This window comes from Balaenoptera acutorostrata, chromosome 17 (genome assembly GCF_949987535.1).
Source record: "Balaenoptera acutorostrata chromosome 17, mBalAcu1.1, whole genome shotgun sequence".
Classification (NCBI taxonomy): Eukaryota; Metazoa; Chordata; class Mammalia; order Artiodactyla; family Balaenopteridae; genus Balaenoptera; species Balaenoptera acutorostrata.
The window spans coordinates 2,388,655-2,404,528 of record NC_080080.1 but is presented as its reverse complement, the minus strand read 5'-3'; the positions used below and the strand labels follow the sequence as shown (position 1 = coordinate 2,404,528).

Genomic DNA, 15,874 nt, shown 5'->3' with positions numbered 1-15,874 from the left:
TGGAGGCTGGGGTACCTACAGGAGGGGCCAGGCAGACAGACGCTCCCTCCTGGATGGTTCCCGGGAGCACAATGGCTCCATCAGACCACCTGGCATCCTCCCGCGATGTTTAAGGCCACTGAGCACACTCAGCCCAGCCTCAAGGAGCAGAGCTGGGATTCCAATCCTGGGCTCTAGGACTTCCTGGCTCAGGTAGTTCCTGCCCCACTGCGTCTCCTGTGCGGTGGCAGTCAGAGCCCCCGCCTCACAGGCCCACGTGGTCCCCGGGCCCTGGGGTCAGTCTGGGTCCGGCCAGCCCACCCAGGCCCACTTGGTTCTGCCCATGTGTGCCGTCCTCACCTGTCAGAACCCTCCCTGCCCCCTGCCTGGCCCTGCTCCAGGCAGCCTTTGCCCGCCCCCCAGTCTCCCAGCCTTGGGGATCCCCCGTTGTTCCTTTCTCCCCACTAGACCCTGTGCCCCACGAAGGTGGAGACCCGGAGTCCCCTCCCTGCCGTGCTCTAGCATGTAGTGGGCACGCGCAGAACGCCTGCTGGGTGAAAGCAGCAGATGCGCCCCTTTGAAGAGGCTGCCCAGGGAGGGGTCCTGCCTCGTGTCTCTGGGGCCCGTGGAATGGGGGGGACAGAGTCAGCGGAGCCCCTGGGCCCCCATGCAGGCGCACTGCCAGGGGCGCCTCCTCATCTTCCAGGCTCCCTCCTCCCTCCACGCCCCTCTCCTAATCTTTCACAGGAAAAAAGAGGGGGAAAAAGGCCAAAGTAAGAGGTTTTCTCCTCCACTTTCTGAAAATGAGATTTTAAAAATAACCAGGAGGCGGTGGCATCACCAGGAGGGGATTATGTGGGGAGCGGGGACTGCGCGGGCCTGCCTGCCCCTCCTCCTCGGGCGCCTCAGCCTGGACCTCCCACTCTGCCCCTCCCTCTCGTGATGGGGGAGGTGGGAGGGAAGCCCGCAGCGGGGGAGCTGCTGAGAAGGGAGGTGATGTGGTGGAGGAGGAAGGAATGCTTGGGTTGGGACCCCAGGCCCCCGCTGGCCTCCCCACTCTCCCTTGGTGCCCCCTCTCTCGGCTCACGGCTCAGCAGCCACCTGGCCTCCTGGGCTGTTTCTGTTCCTTGGGGTACTGTGCTCCTCGCTGCCACAGGGCCATTGCATGTGCACGTCCTCAAACTCTCTTTCCCTCCCTTCATGCGACATCCCATCTTTACCCTCAGCTTCAACGTCATTTTCCCGAGAGGCTGACCTTGACTACAGGATGGTCTATGGGTGTTCCCCCTGTCACTGCCAACCTCAGGGTTCCCTGACAGTCTCCTCCCGCATCCTCATCATGATTGGTGTTTATTTATTGATTTGACTTTTACTTCTCTCTCCCGCTGTGAGCCCCTTGAGGTGGGGGCTGAGGAGCAAATGATATAGGTCTCTCCCACCCCCATCACCTGGGCTCTTCCTATTTCTGTAGTTCAGGGCCAGCCCCTGTGTTTCTTTGTCTGAAATGCTCTCTGGCTGCTGGTGGAAGATGCCAGGGAATCAACTCTCCTGGGAGCAGCACTTAACTCATGACTGATGGGGTGGGAGGGTGACAAGCCCCTCACCCCTCAGACAGGATGGCCCAATGAGACTGAGCCCCAGTGGCTCCCAGAGGAAACCACTTAGCTGACAACACCCTTGATCACTAGCCTCCTTCTGTCCCTACCACGTGCGCTGGGATCACTTCCCACATGACCTCCTGTCCTCAAGTCATTCCTTAGGGCCTGGAGCTAGGCTGAATAATGACCTCCCAAAGAGATCTATGTTCCAATCCCTGGAACCTGTAATTGTTACCTTATATGGCAAAAAGGGGCTTTGTGGCTGTGATTAAGTTAAGAATCTTCAGATGGGGAGATTATCTGGATTATCTGGGTGGCCCCTTAAAGCAATCACATGCAGCCTTATGGAGGGAGGAAGGGGGAGTTTTGACACAGACGCAAGAGGAGGGGGCCATGTGACCACAGAGGCAGGGATGCCAAGGGATGCTGGCAGCCACCAGAAGCCAGGAGAGGGAAGAGCAGATTCTCCTGGGAGCCTCGGGGGGAGCACGGCCCTTGACTGCATCCCAGCGATACTGTCCTAAACCACCAAGGTCGTGGTGATTGTTACAGCAGCCCTAGGAAACAATGCCACGTGCTTCAGGGGGAGCCGAAACTAACGCGTACTGGGTCTGTTTTAATTACGGTGACAGGCTGGCAGTTGTCCCTCCAAATGCTGAGCACCTGGCCGCCCAGGTGTGGACTACATCCCGCAGTCTCTCTTACAGCCGAGAGCGACCACGTGACTTAATTCTCACCCTGGCATTTGATTTGAGAAGTGAAGGGCACGGTGCTGGCCTGTGACTGCCCCCCCCCCCCCCCCCCCCCGCCGTGAGAATGCGATGGGGGCGTCAGTGGACAAGACCACACCCTTGAGGGGCGGAGCCACAGCTGGAAGGAGCCTGCACCCTGGATGCCCTGGGGAGCAGGGCCGCCTCGGCCTGGACACCCGGACGGCTGGACGGCTGGACAGCTGTAGGAGGGAGAGCAGGGCTTCCCCTTATTGAAGCTGCTGCACTGGGGGCTCTTCGTTAGCACAGCTGAGCGATCCCCCTGCTACGCTGGGGTTGAGCAGCCGCTCACAGGCCTGTCCTCTCCACAGTGCTCAGTGCCCATCTGTGGGATGAGAACGTCAGTATCGGGTTTTTCTCCCGCATCGGCCCCACCGTATGGATAGCGAGCCACCACCCAAGGCTCACCAGGCTGAACTGAGCCGGTACGACGCTTGCCCCCAGGGCCGGTGCTTGGGGCCCACGTGGCTGGAGCACGGGACCGTGGAAAGCACGGCCGCTCCTGTGAAGCACGGGCGTCGCTCGCCCACGGCTGCCTTTGAGGCCCGAGGGCTGGCTGTGCTCCTGCGCACCAGCGCCTTGAGGACCGGGTCCTCAGCCTCCTGGGCCTCCTCTGAGCCCCAGCCTGGGGCCTGGCTCGGCAGGGACTCCGGAAGTGCTGGTGGGGTGGGCGGCAGCGAGCGCCGGGCAGGGTATCAGCCCTGCATGGGGGCTGATGGGGCTCCCGGCCGTTGCGCCTCAGGATCCCCAGCGGCACTCAGGACCCGGGCCTCCCTGGTGGACGCGGGCCCCAGAGCCGGTCCTCGGGGCTCGTGCTCGTGCCGGGGAGCACCCTGGCCATCGTGCCGCGGGCCCACGCAGGAGGGTGAACAGGAGGGCACTGTGCCGTCCTCTCTTGCCGGCGTGGGGCACACAGGGGGATTCTCTTCATTCCCTGCGCGGCCTCTGTCGTTCTGTTAGTGAACGTAGAAGATACTCACAAGGGCTGTCAGAGGAGAGCTGGAGACCATCCGGCCCCTCGTGGGGCTCTGAGGTTCAGAGCAAGATTCTTGGGGCCGATTAACCTTGGCCGGTCGGTGGGGTGGGGACGGAGGTCTCTGAGTGCCGGGGTGGGGTCCCGACGGCTCCTGAGCAGGGTCAGCTAAGCTGTGGGAGTGCGGGGGAGGGGGCCCCGTGCCTGCTGACCCTCCCCCTCCAGACCCAGCCCACTTCCAGGTGGGGCTCCTTTAAATGCAGGGTTCTCTCCTCCCCAGAAGGCCCCGCCCCCTGTCTCCCAGGCAGCCAGGTAAACAAGCCTGACCCCAGGCTGCTGACATGGCTTCCCCCCGTTCCGGGGACCCCAGCCGGGCAGGTCTGCCCCCTCGTCCTGTAGCCACTCCAGGTGAGACGTGTGGTGGGGGGAGGGACGGAGGAGAAAGGGGTGCCCGCGGCAGCCGGGGCTCTGAGAAGGTGGGAAAGGCGGCAGTGGCTCCGCCCCCTCTTCCTGGGGAGCGGCTCCTCCAGGGTCGCTGACCAGGGCAGGGCCAGGGTGGGGGCGGAGACCTCATCCCCTGACGGTTCTTCCTGCTGTCCTGCAGCCCTTGGATCCTGAGCCTGGAGGTGGGCCAGGGTCCTCCTCACTCCTCAGGGTCCCTTCCTGTTCATTCTCTGGCCCCCCTCCTCCACCCGCTCCCTAAAATCCCAGGGCTGGTCCCAGGTCCTCAGTGGTGCACACCCACTGCGTGCTGGGGAGGGCAGTCATCCACGCCCACCCAAGGTCATCCACACCCACCCAAGGTCATCCTCCTCCACCCCTTGAATTTTGGACCCTGGCCACTGACCCTCTCTCCATCTCTGCTGTCATCGCATTGGTGATCTCCTCCTTCTCCTGGCCCTTCAGTCCCCCCACCCAGCCACCTACACCCTGGTCATGTCCTTGGCCTTGTCAGCATCCAGACTGCAGCTGGGTCCTGACCCGGATCTCAGGACCGGGACCCCAGCACTCTGTGGGCGGAACCGCAGTCCACTGTTTCCAGCCTGTTTCCCGCCTCCTCCAGTCTGTCCTGCTCCCCCCCCACCCTGCTCATCCAGCTCTGCCATGATCATCACACCCTCACACACACCCTCCTTCCCTGGGCCCTCTCTCGTTTGATTGTACCAGCACCCCCCCCCCCCCCGCCCCCCAGCTCTCCGCCTACTCCTCGCCTGCACCCATACAGCTGAGCGGAGCTGGGGATAAACTCAACCATGCTAACGCTCTCTTTAAATTCCTGACTGCAAGCTGCAGGGGGACCTCCGTGAAGAGCTGCGGGTCCCACTGCATCCCTCCTCCCGTCCAGTCCCTCCTCTCTCCTAGCAACCACCTTGCACGTCCCTCCACAGCCCCCATCCCTCTCTCCCTCCTCACATTCAGTTGCTGGCCTCACTCACTCTTTCACAAAGAAAGAAGATTCCCACAGGTTCCCGACACCTCGGGCGCACCCAACCGCACCTGTGCCCTGGGGCTCTGTGCTCCCTGCCCGCTTCCTGCACCACTCACCCCTCTCCCAGCCAAGGCCAGCTTTCCGCTTGTCCCAGCCTTGCCTCCTGCCCACGGCCATGACCCCAGCACCTCTCCACCCTCCTCTCCTGCCTCCTGACATTTTCTCTTTTCATGAGGTCTTTCCCATGGACCTAAAAGCATGCGGTTATATATCCTGTCTCCTGACCCCACTTCCCTTTTAGCTACCGCCCTATTTCCCTGCTCCCCATTTTTAGCAAAACTCCTGGAAAAGGTTATTTATACTTGCTGTCTCCCAGTCTTTCCCTCCCATTTGCTCTGGAACCCACTGGACCCAGTCCCTCAGCTCCAGCAGCTCTGGTCGGGGTCAGGGATGACCTCCACGCTGCTGAACCCGAGGTCCGTTCTCTGGTCCCGCTGGACGTGACGCGTGGGCGGTGCGCGGCTCAGGACCTCCCCTCCTCCTCGCTGGCTCCCAGAACCCCGCGTGCTCCCAGAGGTTCTCCTCTTGCATCCCTGCCGGCTCTACCTCCTCTCCCTGACCCGGTGAGGGTAGGGCTCAGGCTGACTTCTCAGGCCTCTTCTCTTTCTTCTCGTGATCTCATCCAGTTCTGTGGCTTTTTTTTTTTTTTTTTTTTTGCGCGGCTTGTGGGATCTTAGTTCCCTGACCAGGGACTGAACCCAGGCCCCTCGGCAGTGAGAGCGCAGAGTCCTAACCATTGGACCGCCAGGGGATTCCCTGTGCCTTTCAATACCATCTCCTCGGGGTCTGTCTGTCTCCAGCCTGCAGCCCGACCCCGCCTCAACTCCAGACTCTAGCTGACTATCCTCCGCACCTCGTTCCCAGCCTGTCTGAAGGTATCACCTGTTCAAAATTAGACGCTTGACACCCCAGCCCCAAGCTGCTCCTCTCTCAGTAAATGGGGCTTCCTTCCTCCAGCTGCTCAGGCCAGAAACCTCGGTGTCTTCCCTTTTCCCCACTGCCCCCACCCCCAGCACCAGCCCCTCCATCAGCAGATCCTGTGGGTTCCACCTTCCAGACACAGTCAGAATCTGAGCACTTCTCTCTGCCACCCTGGCTGGGCCCCCAGCCCCTCCTCCCTGGCTGCCTCACGGCCTCTGTGCTGCTGCCCTTACCGCTCACCTGTCTGCCCCACAGCCACCGGACTCACCTGGCTAAGTGCAAGTCAGAGGGTGTCACTCCTCTCCTGTGCCCCGGGGCCCACTCCTCTCCTCTCCTGGAGGCCCATCCATAGTTCCCCTCTTCTCCACAGCTTTTCTCACCCCCAGCCCACAGCAACACCCCACAGCCCCTCCCGACAGCCCACCCACCTGCTGGTACTGAGTGTGAGGCCAGGCCAGTGCTTTGGACACCAGGGCAGTGCTGTGCCTCCAGTTGCTCACCCTGGAGGTCTTCAGGGAGGAGGTGTCCTGGTGGACAGGGCAGGCTGCCTGGGATGGGGGCACCGCCATTCTGCCCATCAGAATCTGAGGCTCCTGCAAGGCTGCCTTGGATCTGTCCACGGTGCTGAGTGCTATGGGCCCCAAGCCGGCCCCTCTGGCCTCACACCCTGCTCAGAGCCAGTCTACCACCTCTCCCACCTGTGTCTGCGGCTCTGGGAGCAGCTACTTTGGTGTTGCCTGCGGGACCGAGCCACGAAAGCACTTTCCAGTGACAAAGAGGTTCGTCATGGCCTCATCTGCGAGGGCGGCAGATCAGGCTTGATTGTTTCCATTTTTCAGAAGGGGAAACTGAGGCTCAAGGAAGTTATAAGACTAGTCCAGGCTCTCCCAGGTGGAAGGTAGGACCCCTGACCCAGGTATGCCAGCTCCTGGCCCTGGCGCGGGAGAAGCTGAGTGTGCGTTGTTCGCAGCTGCGGTGGAGCCGGGCACACAGTAGGTGCCCCAGGGTACTTGTGTGAATGGGGGAGAATCACCGTCCAGAGGCTCCTGAGCCAGGTGGGGGTGGCCCAGTGCAGCGTGATCACATCGCGCAGCTGGGGCTGCGAGTCAGTTCAGCGTGTGTCTTCTCTGGGTCTGTATCCTCACCAGTAAAACGGCCTGAGTACTGTCACCCCCTCACTGGGGTGCTGGGAGGAGGAGCTGAGAATTCATGGTCAGAGGTTCATTCATCACCTCCTCCAAGGCCCCCCGGTCCTGCCTGTCCCCGGGGAGCCTGAGGCTTGTCTATACCCAGAGAGGGCCCATGGCTGCTTCGTTCAGTTCAGTACCCCCAGAGCTAAGGCTTTGCTGAAGAGAGGAAGGAAGGAAAGGTCTCCTGAACGAGGGGCCCAGAGCTGGCTCAGCAGCCCAGACAAGGTGTGGGCGTGGAAGAGCAGCTTGGGCTGCTGTCTGGGGCCGTGGATGGGCTTCAAGGGTGCAGGGACCCCAAACCAGGGCACAGTGCTGTGTCTATACACACGTGATTCTCCGAGAGTGGACCCCTAGATTTCACCAGACCCCCGCAGCCTGGGAATCCTCGTGTGAGTCACAGAGATCAAAGATGTCCCCATTTCTCTTGGGACGTGCTCCTGGGGTGGGGGTGGGTGCTGTCCAACAGGCACAGACCAGCCCAGCTTCCAACCTGACCCCTCTCCTGGGTGAAGCTGCTCTGCCCGCTGCGTCCCAGGGTCGCTGTGCCCAGGCAGGGCTCCTCCCCACCTCCATTGACAAGGCCCTGCACTGGTCCCTCAGTGTCCGCCCCGCTGAGTACTCATCCTGTGCTTGTCCTGCTTCATCCTGGATCTGCCCCGACCTCCAGCTGGGCCGCCACGGTCCATCCTCTGCAGGGGGGGCCCAGGAGCAACTTTCAACCAAGAGCCACCAGGTCACCCCTGCCCCAGTCCACTGTCTGGGGATGAACCCATGTCCACAGCAGGCCCTGTGTGGTCCTGCCAAACTATCCAGACTCCTCTCCTTCTGGAACTTTCCGCCCAAATAGTATTTAGTAGCCATACTCTACACCCTTAGGGCCTTTCTGCCCCTCCTAGCTCCTTGGTGCCGTCCCTGGGGATGCGCCTCCCCCGCCCCTTTCAGCCTCCACGTGGCCTCTCTTGGTCTTCACGGTTCAGCCAGGTGGCGGGTTCTCCCTTCTCTTTCCTCGACACCCCGACAGTTTCAGGTGGTCGCGTATCCCGGCCGCTCCATGACCCCTTCCCGCAGGTCCCGCCGCGACCCCGGAGCCCCCGTTCCCGGACATCTACTGCGGGGACGCACAGCTCTGGGAGGAGCACTTCCGCGGCATCGGGCGCGCCTACTGCGCGCTGGGCAAGGAGGACGACTTCGCCATCCGCGTGCTCACGGAGGACTTCACGCTGCCTTTTCCTTTCGCCTGGCCCCCGGGGCCCGACCCGGCCCGCGGGCCGCTCTTCTACGACCCGCACGACCGCACGGGCTTCGACTTCCTGCTGCGGGGCCCGGACGCGCCGCCCCCCGCGCTGCTGCGGCCCCTGCACAACACGGCGCAGGCGGCGCTGCGCAGGCGGCGCCTGGAGCAGCTGGCGCTGAGCTACGTGCACGCGGCGGGCGGCCCCCGGCCTGGCCTCCCGCGGCTCCTGCCCGCGCCCACCCCCGGCAGCGCCTTCCCAGGGCCCGTGGGGCCTGAGGCAGCCTCCCCCGGCGGGGGCGCCCCCAGGCTGGGTTAGCGCGGCCCCCAAGAAAATGAATAAAGAGTGCCTCTGCTTCTCCCGCCCCGAGGCTCTTTGCCGGACACACCCGGACGGGCATCTGGTGCCAGCTAGACCCCCGGGGCCGCCCGGGGGGTCCAGACAGCGTCAGCGGTGGTGCGGGAGGTCCACTTTGTCCCAAGGGGATAATGAGCGAGGGGGGTAAGTGGGAAAGGCCGCGGGGGCGGGCTGGCCAGGCCAGGAGTGGATGTGGGAGGGAAAGGACCCGGGATAGCGGGGGTGGTGGCCCTCTGGGGCCCGGCCACTGCCCTGTGGTGGGCATTAGCGCTCCCATCCTGCAGGTCGGGACCCCAGGTCCCAGCTCCTCAGGGATGCAGCTGGGATTTGGTTCCCGTGTGTCTGATTCCAAGTTCAGCAGGCTTCCTGTTTTCCATGACAGAGGGGCATCAGGATCTGGGGTGGGGGGTAGGTGGAGAGGCAGAGGGAAGGGCAACGGGTAGCAGAGCGGAGGGGAAGGGCCACCCGGAGTTGGAGCACAGGGTGGGTGGGGGAGGGGACGTGACAGGGAAAGGGATGCCGGGGTGGGAACACCACAGGCACAGTCCCCAGGCTTCTGCTTTCCTGCTGGCCTCCACGCTGGCTCTGTGGAGAAGGGCGTGCCTCCTGCCCCCCCTCCCCTTGTGGGGCTGAGAGAATTGGCTGGGCCGGAACGGCCATCAGTGACCTGGCTTGCATCCTGGGTGCATCTCCCTCGGTAGGTGACAAGCCCTGGCAGGGGCCTGTCTACTGTGGGAGGCCAGCGGCCAGGCAGAGCCGCTGCATGCAGGACCCCAGTGGTTTCCTCCTCTGACCTGTAGACCAAAGGCCCAGGTTTCCTCTCGTTGGGGGTTTGGATTCCAGGTGTGCAGGCGAGGTGGGGTGGGCTGGGAGGACGCATTCTCACTCGAGTGCAGATGGAATCAGAGTTTTTCTTCCTTTCTTCTAATCCAGGAGTTATTTATAGCTTTCTGGTCGTGGGCAGAAATGGTTTCTCCAAAGTCCCGCTTGGTTTGCAGGAGAACCGGTGACAGGAAGTGCTTAGCTCTGGAGGAGAGGGGCTCAGCCTCTCCAAGAGGGGTCCTCAGCTTCCCTCTCTTCTGCTGGTGGCCCCATAAGAACCCCAGCCCTGCTCCGGATTCCTTTCCTCTTGTGGACTCCTCTCTCCCAATTTTATAGAGACGCGTGATGGTTACACTGTAGTCCTTAAGCATGTGAATCCTGATGGGGTAACAGCAATTAGCAGCAGTAGGGATCATATATCCTATGTTGTGTATTAATTGTTTGGGTTGCCCCAGAAGCAGTCCCTAAACGTAGATTTGAGTGCAGTGGTTTATTTGGGAGGTGACACTTGGAAACACAGGTAGGGGACGGAGGAAGTGAGACAGAGAAGGGAAAGAAGCCAATAAAGGGCGTGACGCACAGCTAGTTAGGCCTGTGGGCGACTGGAGGTCCCTCTAGAGACCCCGGGAGACAGCGTGGGGCATGCCTCACTGCCATCCCACCCCAGGGACAGGGAAGCCAGTGTTTTTTTTTTTTTTTAATTTATTTTTGGCTGCGTTGGGTCTTTGTTGCTGTGCGTGGGCTTTTTCTAATTGTGATGAGCGGGGGCTACTCTTTGTTGTGATGCGTGGGCTTCTCATTGCGGTGGCTTCTCGTTGCAGAGCATAGGCTCTAGGCGCGGGCTTCAGTAGTTATGGTGGCTGGGCTCAGTAGTTGTGGCGCACGGGCTTAGTTGCTCTGCAGCATGTGGGATCTTCCTGGACCAGGGCTCGAACCCGTGTCCCCTGCATTGGCAGGCAGATTCGTAACCATGGTGCCACCAGGGAAGCCCCGGGAAGCCAGTGTTTAATCGCTACCTCCCTTGTCCTGCGGGGACCAAGCACGCACCTCGCCTGAAAGCAGCAGAAATGGGGAGTAACCATTTAGAAACTTTTACAACAAGTTGTCAGAGTAGTTTTATGACTGTAAAGTGTAATAATAAGAATTTGGGGTTTATATTACTATATTCTTTAAGTAGAAATTTTTCTAGAAATGTAGTTTATGAAAGTATTTGTCTGTGACCGATTGGAAATAAAAAAAGGCGGTCCTTTATCACCACTAGTTTGAGAAGCACTGACCTAGGGGAGAAAGACCCCAAATAAGTAACCTATTAAAGAAACAAATGTGATTTTAAAACAAAAGCAAAACAGCAGTAAGTACTATGAAGAAAATGAATAAGGACAACCCCATTTCAAACAGGGTGGTCATGAGGGCCTCTCGGAGGAGGTGGTGCTTGAGGTTGGAAGAGTGAGGAACCAGTCATGTGAACTCTGGGGGAGGGTGCTCCAGGCAGCGGGAACAGCCTGGGCAAAGGCTGGGCAATAAAAAAAGCTTCAAGGGTCACAGGACTGGAAACGGGGGCTGTGAGGCCAGGGCACGGTGAGCAAGAAGGGAGGCTCACTATTCGGTGAATGGCCTCCCCGTTATGGGGGCACAAGGCTCTAGAATCCCAAAGCCCTTCCACATTCACTGCATCATTTCATCCTCCCTGCAGTTCCGTGAGGTCAGTGGATGGAAGAGGACCCTGGGGCCTAGAGAGGGGAAGGGATGTACCCAAGACTGTAAGCTAGCATGTTATTAGAACTCCACATCCTAGCCACAGAAGGCCTGGCTTCAATAGGCTTAGACCACAGAAATTTCAAAAATGGTTCATGTAACTGGATGGTCCAGAAATAAACTGAGCTTCAGGTAAGGTGTGATCCAGGGGCTCAAGGTTTGCTCTAGCCCTCAGACTAGTTACCTCAATGGTGGCAGCGTGGCTGATGCACCTCCTGCCTTTTCAGTCTCCCTGGCCGCTGAGAAGGAGAGAGGCCACTGGTTTCCCAGAGCTCTCATGGAAGAATGAACCTGCCTCAAGCCCCAAGAAGCCTCCCTGAGTGGCCTGTTGGTCCAGTAAGGTCATGTGCCCACTTCTGAACCAGAGAATACCCTGTATTGATTGGCCTAGGCCTGTGTTTCCTGATCCAATCCCTGTGACCAGAGGGTGGGATTACCTTGACTGGATTCGAAGAACAAGGCCAGGAGCACTATGGTGGACCAGCTTGAGGCGGACGGAAGGGATGGTGGGGAGATGACCACCGTGTCCATCATAGCCAGGAGATGTGAGCACTGGGATTTGGCCCCAGGGCTGACTTCTTCTGCCAAATCACGCATTTTCTCTTCCAATTAAATATGCTGTTCCCGGGGAGAAGCTTGGTCAGAAATGGCGACAGTAGGTCCTCTGCTGTTTCATGTGAAGCAGGGTTGATCATCTAATTTGTCTGGTGACCACCCACTCAGTGCCAGGTCCAGTGCTAGGGCAGAGCATTTGGAGAGGGAAGACTTCCTGCATCAAGAAGCCCCTGGGTTGGAGGTTGGGAGACATCAGGACATCTGCTCGTTGCCCCTTAGATGCATGTCTGGGCAGTCCCTTCTGGGACACAGGGTCTCTTGCTGCCCTCCACCACAGGGAGAGCCATGGAGCCCTTACCTTGCCCTTTTTGCTCTGGCTGCTGGGATGCTCAAAGCACATCTGTGCCCTGGTGCTCTAACCTTCCTCAGGCATGATCTCCCAGGCAGCGTGCCTCTCCCTCTGGCTTCACTGTCTTACCCTGGGCTGGCTTTCAAGTCTTAGGCTGAGGGGTTATAATTTTAAGAGTGATGCTTCCAATTATTTTTGGAAATTGGAGGGAAACACTTTTGAAAGTTGCAGACCCTGGATCTGGGTGGCAACCTTTCACCCACACCGTCCTCCCATTGACTTGCCAGAAGGTTCTGCTGTCTTCTCAGAACAACGCCTGGTGGTCTGCACTGAATATTGTGGCTGTTGTGTCAGGGGCCGACTGCTGTCATGTTGGGCCCTGGTACTCCCTGGGGTGGGCAGCGGCTGCAGTCCAGGCTACGGGGGACGATGGACCTCTGCTAGGAGACTGGGTCCTCCACCCACCGGCCTGGCAGCCTTTGGTCATCACTAATCTGGGGCTTCAGCAGTAGGTAGGAGCACACTCACGGTGCCTCCGGGCGGGTTGCTGGGGGGTGGAGGTGGGCGATCTCGTTGGTCTGGCCCCTGGGTCGGCCTGGCACATGGTGAGAGCCCACAGAGAGGCAGCTGATTCCACCAGGATCTTCCACTCTGCCAGTGGCTAGCACTTGTTCCCTTGTCTTCACCCAGGGTGGCCGCCCCTCCTCTGTCCAGGGTCCTGTTTCCCCACCCCGGAGCCCAGAACACACCTCCTCTCCACGCCCCCTGCTCAGGGCACCGGCAGCCTCGCCAGGTCATTCGCATCACCGCTGGCGCAGCAACACGCGGGGCAGGGATGTGACCTGTCAGCATTCACTCGGGACCTCTGCTCCTAGAACCTGCTCGGCAGCAGTGGGAGCTCTGAATGTGCGAATGCGACCCGGGGCTGTAACCTTGCTGAGCAGAGGTGCTGGGCAACTTGGGGGTCCCCAGGAGGAGGGCAGTAGTCAGAGTAGAGGGTAGATTCCCTCTACCTCCCAGCCGCCACGGGGTTCCCAGGGAGACAGGAGGCTTCACGGCCTTCGTATCCAAAGGAGGCGGCTCCCTTTGATCCCTGGGCTGCTGGGAACAGGGGTCAGGGCCCCCCTCCCCCACCTCTGCTCCAGTTTCCCGGGAACAGACTCTGAGAAGCAGTGAGGGTGCTTAATTAATTGCAATTACAATCTTCAAAGGAAGCTGGGAGTTGAAAGTTGTTCCTAATTACTGTGTTATGATGTCGGCCGGCTCCCCGAATTGATCGTGTTAGAATTTCCGATGGAGGATTAATTGAGTTGCTGCGAGGACCACTTTGGGTCCCTCCCCTTTACATGCAGTCCGTGTTCAGCCTGGAATGACAGTGAGGGTGGAGGCCGGTGGCAGCTGCGCCTATGAAGAGCTCAAGGCCGAGGTCAGGGCCTCCCCCTCGGCTCTGGCTCGGAGTAGGGCTGTGGGACCAGGGCCAGAGAGATCCCTATGGTCACTAGTGTACTTCACCAAACGCCTCCTGTCCCGCCTCTGGCCCTTCCCCGGGTGGCGGCTGCTCTGCCAGGCCCCTGCGGCTGGGTGGGGTCGGTGACCAGTGCTGGCCAGCGAGCCGCGGTCACCATGCCATCTGTCCCTTCTGGGCCAGAGCGCTTCCTGCCAGGGCGAGACCCCCTGGAGTCCTTTTTCCCTCTGCCACGTGACCGGTGGCACTGGGGACAGTGCCTCCTCCACCACCCTGAGTCCCGGAAGCACCTGCAGCGTGAGTGAGAAATAGCCCATTGTTGCCCCAGCCCCTGAGACCCGGGGGGTTGTTTCCTCCTGCAGCAAAGCTAGCCTCTCCCGACTGACACAGGCAGGGGCACCTGCAGAGTGTGCAGGCTCAGTGCAAAATGAGACAGGGGGCGGGGGGGGGGGCCTTGTTCAAAATTAGTAAAATTGCAGGAGGGCGACAGCAGAGCGTTAAACCAGGCTCATCCTGCCCCGAGGCACCTTCTACTGCTTTTTTTAAAATTTAAATTATTTCTTTATTTATTTTTGGCTGTGTTGGGTCTTCGTTTCTGTGCGAGGGCTTTCTCTAGTTGTGGCAAGCGGGGGCCACTCTTCATCGCGGTGCGCGGGCCTCTCTTGTTGCAGAGCACAGGCTCCAGACGCACAGGCTCAGTAGTTGTGGCTCACGGGCCCAGTTGCTCCGCGGCATGTGGGATCTTCCCAGACCAGGGCTCAAACCCGTGTCCCCTGCATTGGCAGGCAGATTCTCAACCACTGCGCCACCAGGGAAGCCCACCTTCTACTGCTTTCCATGGTGTCACCAAGCACTTGACGGGCTCTCTGCTCTGGGACCTGGCAGGGAGCGAGGCCAGGAGCCCCTGCCCTGCAGGGTGGGTGGTGCAGGCCCACAGGAATGCTGCCGTCCAGGGGTGCTGAGAGGCTCGAGGGGCATCGGGCGGGCAGGGGGGGGGATGGAGGCCATCAGAGAAGGGAGATTTGATTAGTGCCCCCAGGGAAGGGGTGGGGGAGGCAGACTGGGGGAGGGGAGCCCAGGTGGGCGGAAGTGGAGGGTGCCGCCTTCTCCTGTGGGGTCAGGACCTGATTAACGGGACTTTGGCTTGTCCCATGGGTGGGTTTGGAGCAGAGAAATGACACCATCTCATTAATGCTTTAAAACATGCACTCATAAGGGGGGTTGGTGATTTTGCCCCCAAGGGGAAAACCTGGTTCTTGGCGGGGGGGGGGGTGAAGAAATTTTACTCTTCATGCCTGAAGCACACATATGCGTACAGTACATGCAGAGGTGCACAGTTCACCTGTGGTATGAAAATTTCATGGGGGGCAAATCAGGAAAACATGTCTAAAAAGACTCCTTAGGTGTTGGGGGGAGATAACGGAAGAAAGGCTGAGAAACACTGGTCTAGAAGGATCACTTTGCTGCCATGGGTTGAAATAGGTTCAGGGGCGGGCTCCAGGGAGGAGGGGAGAGCTAGAGTCTGTTGCAATAATCCAGCTGAGCCACGCATCTCCCGAGCGGAATGGGGGTGCCAGTGGGGTTTCCTGAAGGTTAATGTGAACAGAGAGAGGGAGAGAAGTCAGGTAGGCCCAAGGTTTGGGCTGGAGCAGCGGGAAGGATGGAGTTTCCGTCCCCTGGGATGGGGAGGCTGCAGAGGAGGCCGTCTGGGGAGCCTGGGGGACCCCGAGGCAGCGGCAGGCTCAGCACGGTGGAGGCCTGCAGGCAGATGGGCGTGCGGGACACAGGCTCAGCACGGAAGGAGGACCTGTCCGGCGCTGGCAGAGATGCTCGAACGGCCCAGGAGGGGTGCGCTTGGAGCCCCTCGGCTTGGCAGGCCCTCAGGCTTCTCATCTGTGAAATGGGAGCGCTGACACTCGACCCCGAGGCTGGTTCACCAGCAGGAGCTGCTGAGGCCCATCTGAGGCCCCAGTTCGGGGCTGTTGCCGGGGCGATGAGTGTTCCCATGGCCTTTAATTACTGAACGCTAATGAGCCCTGAAATTAAATTAAGAAGAGGAGCTGGCGGCCCAGGCATCCCTTCTCTCCCACCACCATAGAGTTAATGGGAATCCTGGCGACGGGGCTGGGGGGGTTGGGGGGCAGAGAGGGGGTGTGGTACGGCAGGTTTCACCCAGGAGGGTGCGGGCTGGAGGTTTACAGGGTATCCTGACATTCAAGGATCTGCTGGGCTCCTGTGGGCCCCAGGAGAGAGGGGCCCCAGAGCATCCCAGCCCCAGACCAGGCCGGTCCCATCGCTCCCCACTTTCCCAGTGGGGGAGATTAAGGTATGCCACCATGGCCGGGCAGAGTGACCAGCAGGTTTCAGTTTCCAAAGTCCATGCCTCCTGTGATGGCCCTGAGCCCTGGCCAAGCTCCCT

The 15,874-nt window shown here is 60.2% G+C and overlaps 2 protein-coding genes across 2 annotated transcripts in view; one reads left to right on the top strand and one right to left on the bottom strand.

The window, feature by feature from the left end:
* The window catches only part of LOC103010412 (maestro heat-like repeat family member 5), a 71,113-nt gene extending 69,896 nt beyond the window's left edge, over positions 1 to 1,217 (bottom strand). The window contains 1 exon segment of the mRNA XM_057532414.1: positions 1,200 to 1,217. Coding sequence (XP_057388397.1) covers positions 1,200 to 1,217 — 18 coding nt within the window.
* A 2,444-nt stretch (positions 1,218 to 3,661) lies between these two features.
* On the top strand, positions 3,662 to 8,470 carry C17H8orf90 (chromosome 17 C8orf90 homolog). Its single transcript, XM_057532413.1, has 2 exons — positions 3,662 to 3,740; positions 7,989 to 8,470. The coding sequence occupies exons 1-2, from the start codon at positions 3,662 to 3,664 to the stop codon at positions 8,468 to 8,470; spliced, it is 561 nt and encodes a 186-aa protein (XP_057388396.1).
* Positions 8,471 to 15,874: the final 7,404 nt, after the last annotated feature.

Excerpts from the sequence above, each read along its gene's own strand:
- C17H8orf90 (XM_057532413.1), top strand. The coding sequence starts at position 3,662 with ATGGCTTCCCCCCGTTCCGGGGACCCCAGCCGGGCAGGTCTGCCCCCT. Across the intron at positions 3,741-7,988 it reads CACTCCAGGTGAGACGTGTG|GTCCCGCCGCGACCCCGGAG; the intron begins GTGGGGGGAGGG and ends CCCTTCCCGCAG.